Below are 4,856 nucleotides of genomic sequence, written 5' to 3'. Positions count from 1 at the left end.
TTTTGATCGTCTCTTTGTAGGCTATAGAGTGACGATTGACTTCCTCGTAGGACAAGCCCAGGTTAAAATGGTTAGTCACTTGGGTAGTCAGGTGGTTAGGGGCCAACTTAAGTGGTAGGTTAAGTGGTTTGTTCATGACTGTGTAGCCGAACTGCTGGGGTAAAACCGAACAATTATTTTTTTTGTAAAATTTAACTTAATTGAGAAATTTTAAGTAATTTTATGCACATTTTGGCTCTACTACATAATATGTATGTATGTAATTTTGTAAAAATTTATTACAGCTTGTTAGAAATTATTCTGCTGTTTGTTCTGCTGTGCAAAAAAACAGGAAAACGACCAAAACCACAAAGGATGTGCGTAAATTGAGCATACAAAACTCGTATGTAATTATTAACCGTAAAAAAAGGTTGAGTAAGTTTTGTAACCCCAACAAACAGGAAATAAACATATGCACATACAAACACACACAAACGCTTGAATATAGTGTGTATCCCTTTCATATGTCCTTGCGGTTTTTCAGGAAAACTCTTTGTTAAAAAGATTTCCAATGTTGATACAAGTATAAAAACCCATAACGTTATTGCTTAAATTTCTAGTCATTTCCCTTTTCAATAACGACTATTGTTCTGCTGTACTAGACACAGGGAGAGAACCAACATTGAACAACATGGATATGAAATCTATTGAAGAAGTACCCATGTTCGTCTCCAGTTTGCGTATAATGAAATTTTGGGGATTTCTATTGGAACACAATTGGCGCAGATACGCCAGCTTAATACCGTACTCTCTACTGACCACAACACAATTTATGGAGATTTACTTCAGCACCGAACCGGTTGATGCAATAATCCGCAATGCTTACATAGCGGTATTATTTTTTAATTCCACTCTGAGAGGTGTGGTATTGTGTATAAATCGTTTTGGATTTGAGAAATTTATGGAAAATATGCGTGTTCTATATATTGAGTTAAGGGTAAGGAGAATGAGTGTGTCTGTTCAACAACTTAAGTGGAAAATGTTAATTAAAATTGTATTTTAAGAAATCCGAGGAGAAGTTTATAAGCAAAAAAACTCATGAGACAACAAAAACTTCAATATTGGTGGCGAAAATTAATTTAATTATGGGTGCCTGCTCGGTTATGGGCTTTCTAATATATCCGATATTTGCTACTACCAAAGGTGAGAGTTTGATTAGTTTTATTGTTAGAATTATAGCTACAAATTAACCTTTTCTTTTCTAGCTTTACCTTATGGCATTTATATTCCCGGTATTGATAAATATCAACGGCCTTTCTATGAATTGTTCTTTATAACACAAATCATCTTAGCTCCCATGGGCTGTTGTATGTATATTCCATTTACAAATCTTATAGTGGCTTTTATACTCTTTGGTATTCTGATGTGCAAAGTTTTGCAACATAAACTAACCAATTTAAGAAATGTCAGTAATGAAAAGGCTCGAGAAGTAATCGTATGGTGTCTGAAATATCAATTGGAATTAATCAAGTAAAAGCTGTGCGGGCAATTCATTTTAAAAATTTAAACGAACTTTATATATTTTTCAGATTTGTTGAGACCATGAATAACTTAACCACACATACTTATATGATTGAATTTTTAGCATTTGGAGCCATGCTGTGTGCCATGTTGTTCTCCTTAGTTATAGTAAGTAATCGTTAAATGAATCAAATTTAATTATCATTATTTTTTTAACCAACTTCCAGGCTGAAACTGTAGCCCAAATGGTCATTATCAGTATCTATATGTTTATGATATTTTCCCAAAGTGTGGTTTTATATTATTTTGCCAATGAGCTATACGATCAAAGTTTATTGGTGGCCATTGCAGCTTATGAGTGCAATTGGTTTGATTTTGATGTGGGCACTCAAAAAATTTTAAAACTTATGATTTTAAGAGCTCAAAAACCCTGTGCGGTAAGTTGTGTTCTACAGAAATTTCCATTAATTGCCTAAAAACTTTTATATTGTAGATTTTGGTGGGCAAAGTATATCCCATGAATTTGGAATTATTGCAATCTTTGTTGAATGCCACCTATTCGTATTTCACTTTATTGAAAAGAGTTTATGGTTAAAATGATTATTATTTTGAAAAGTAAACTTTTAGCTGGATCTTAAATTGTATTATATTATAATTTTTTATCTGAAAAATAATACTCTCTAGATGCTTAAATATTGGAATATTTAGCTTAAATATTAAGTTTAAGCAAACTGCATGGAAAATGAGAACTTAATTTTTTTAGCTAAGCAGCATAAGGAATATCCCTCAGCAGGTTTGTAATCGAATCTTTACGAAATCGAATCGAAACTTTTAGATCAGCAACATTAAAGTCTGTAGAGCGGAGCAAGAATATGTCTCCTCTACGACTTCTACAGAAAACCCAATTCGTTTAGCAGTGCAAATAGGCGGATAGAAGTTAGTGTATGTTAGACTAGGTTGATTTGATCTGCATCAAATCCGAAGGAATATACCTAGACCACTATCGGGCCTGTTGTGCACTCCTTTACATGAAAAATATTTGTTGGTAAACACAAAAACCTTATATCGACCGATGATATATTCAATCAATTTTCCAATAAGTGTTCGTGAGAGCTACTATATATCCGCAATAATGTCACTCTCAAGATATTTGGATCTAATTTCGGCGAAAGACTGACAATGGCAAAAAAATGCTCCAGAGTTTGAGTGTCCTCTCTACAAGTTCCACATTCGTCTAAATCCGCACGTAAAATTTTATATAGCTCGAGCTTCCTTGCCTTTAAAGAAAGAGTAACCCATATGATGTCAACCTTACCTCTGGGAGAGTATTCAGTCAATCCAATACGGTATTAGATTTAACTTTATTATCTTAAATCGCCCTAATTGTCTTTTGGGTGACGGTAAAGTCCTGTGGGCGCCATATTTATTCGAATCCAATTTACGCATTCCGTTATTGCTCGAACTTCTGCCTGAAAGCTAGTGTTGTAGTTAGGTAAACGGTGATATATTTCTGTTTCTGGGTCATTAATATAGAACACCAAGCCCACTTTGTCCCTCAATATAAAGCCATCCGTGTAGCAATGGATTATTACGGGTATTTGCTCTAATGTTCCAAAGTTTCCGACACGTCTGATGATTATCTATAGCCTCTATAATATCTATATATTGATGATGTGTCCTATAACCGCTTTTGGCCAGTTCGTCTAAAGTTATGTGCCTTTCGGCTGTAAGTGCCGCCTCATATCTTATATATGTTTCAATGGGTTTGAAAATCTAGCAACGTTTCCAGAGCCTTGACGTAGTACTCATGGCAGCACTTACACCCAACTGGCATGTACGCTGTAGTAGTTTGATATTACACATTTTTTCCAAAGAAGTTCACCATATTATTGAAGCATTACCTAAAACTGGTCTTATTATAATTTTAAAAAGCCTATGTGTCATAGTAGGACTAAGACCCCATTACATGCCTTTGGTTGTCCTAAATAGTGCCAAGCACGGATGTGCCTTGTTGATCCTATCTTCTATGTAGAGTCTCTATTTTAATTTCCGCTCAGGGGTAACACCTAAGTACTTAACTCTGTCTGTCACCGGTATCTTCTTGCCCAGGAAAGTATGTTCAGTATACATAGACATTTTTGTCTTTCTTGTGAAAAGACAAATTTCCGTCTTTGCCGGGTTTACATTTAGGCCTCTCAGTTGAGCTCAGCTCAAGGCCAGAGCATATTCTGCTCTCCTACACAAGTAATTTGTATCATTTCCACTTAGAAGTATTACAACAATGTCTGCACAGCAGACTGGTCAAAGGCCTTTCTAGGTTAGGGTCCATAGGAAGCTATTAATCGTGGTAACCCAGAGTAAAGGGGGCAAAATGCCACTCTGTGGTGTACCGCGAAATACTCTTTTCCTGATAGTTATATTGCTTATAGGTCGCATAACTAGGTTTTCCTGCCCTTTAATTGGGGTATATGTCAATTTCAAGCATGCAGTGACAATCTGTACGGAAACCAGTCCCGCCTCCAGCTGAAAAAGTGAAGGGAAAATACCATGCGGTCATGCAGCTTTATAGGGTGTAAAACTCTTCATTGCCTCCTTAACCATGCCAGTTGTAATAACGACCTTTGTGTTAACCTTTTCCCTCAATATCGGTTCATCTATGGTATCCAATATACCAGGTGGGAAACGAGTGTCCATTATGAGTCTCCTCCATATCCTCCAGTCTCCTGCCCGTGTCATCGATCATAGATTTCGGTTAAACATGAGTTTTGGATAGTAATTTTTTAATCTTCGATACGTCATTTACGCTATCTACCTGTTCACATAAAAGTTACCAAGAGTCTCGTTTGGCTTTTCGAACGATTTTCTTATACTTATTCGCCAAGTTTACTACGGCATTCATACCAGTATACTGCGGTTTTTTAACGCCGTGTCCGGTTAAATAATTAGCGAAGAGGTTTCCCAAGGTTCCGGAACCGTTTCTCCTGTAACTGGTCATATCTAATATCCGACTTTTACATATGAAGAGAGACCGGGCCGAATCTTAACCGTCCACCAATTAGCTGATTTTATATTGATGTCCATATAAGAGACAAATAAATTATTTCCATGTGGTATTCTAACAAAATGTATGATTCATAAAATTGCGAGTGTTAATTCTGGTTTTTAAGGTGGGGGTAAAGACTCTAAAGGCCCAAATAGACTAAAACAAGCTGCTTGACAAACATACCAATATTTTACGTTTGTGTAAGCCTGTTGTGTAGTGTATGAGGGTGTTTCGTGTTTGTACAAATGCTTGCTGTTTGTTTGTACAAAAATTAAAAAATTTTGATTTTTAAGGCCCAAATAGACTACACAAG

The 4,856-nt window shown here is 35.8% G+C and overlaps 1 protein-coding gene across 1 annotated transcript; it reads left to right on the top strand.

Moving 5' to 3' along the window:
• The first annotated feature begins 551 nt into the window (after window positions 1-551).
• Window positions 552-2,095, top strand: LOC119611429 (odorant receptor 30a-like). Its single transcript, XM_037967001.1, has 6 exons — window positions 552-976; window positions 1,044-1,182; window positions 1,245-1,509; window positions 1,569-1,668; window positions 1,728-1,937; window positions 1,994-2,095. Exons 1-6 carry the CDS (start codon window positions 671-673, stop codon window positions 2,093-2,095), a joined length of 1,122 nt encoding a protein of 373 aa, XP_037822929.1. The 5' UTR covers window positions 552-670.
• Window positions 2,096-4,856: the final 2,761 nt, after the last annotated feature.

Source organism: Lucilia sericata, unplaced genomic scaffold, assembly GCF_015586225.1.
Source record: "Lucilia sericata isolate MDLA Ls3-8-SP2 unplaced genomic scaffold, ASM1558622v1 Contig001448F_arrow, whole genome shotgun sequence".
In the NCBI taxonomy this organism is placed as follows: Eukaryota; Metazoa; Arthropoda; class Insecta; order Diptera; family Calliphoridae; genus Lucilia; species Lucilia sericata.
This window is presented reverse-complemented; position numbering and strand designations above follow the sequence as displayed.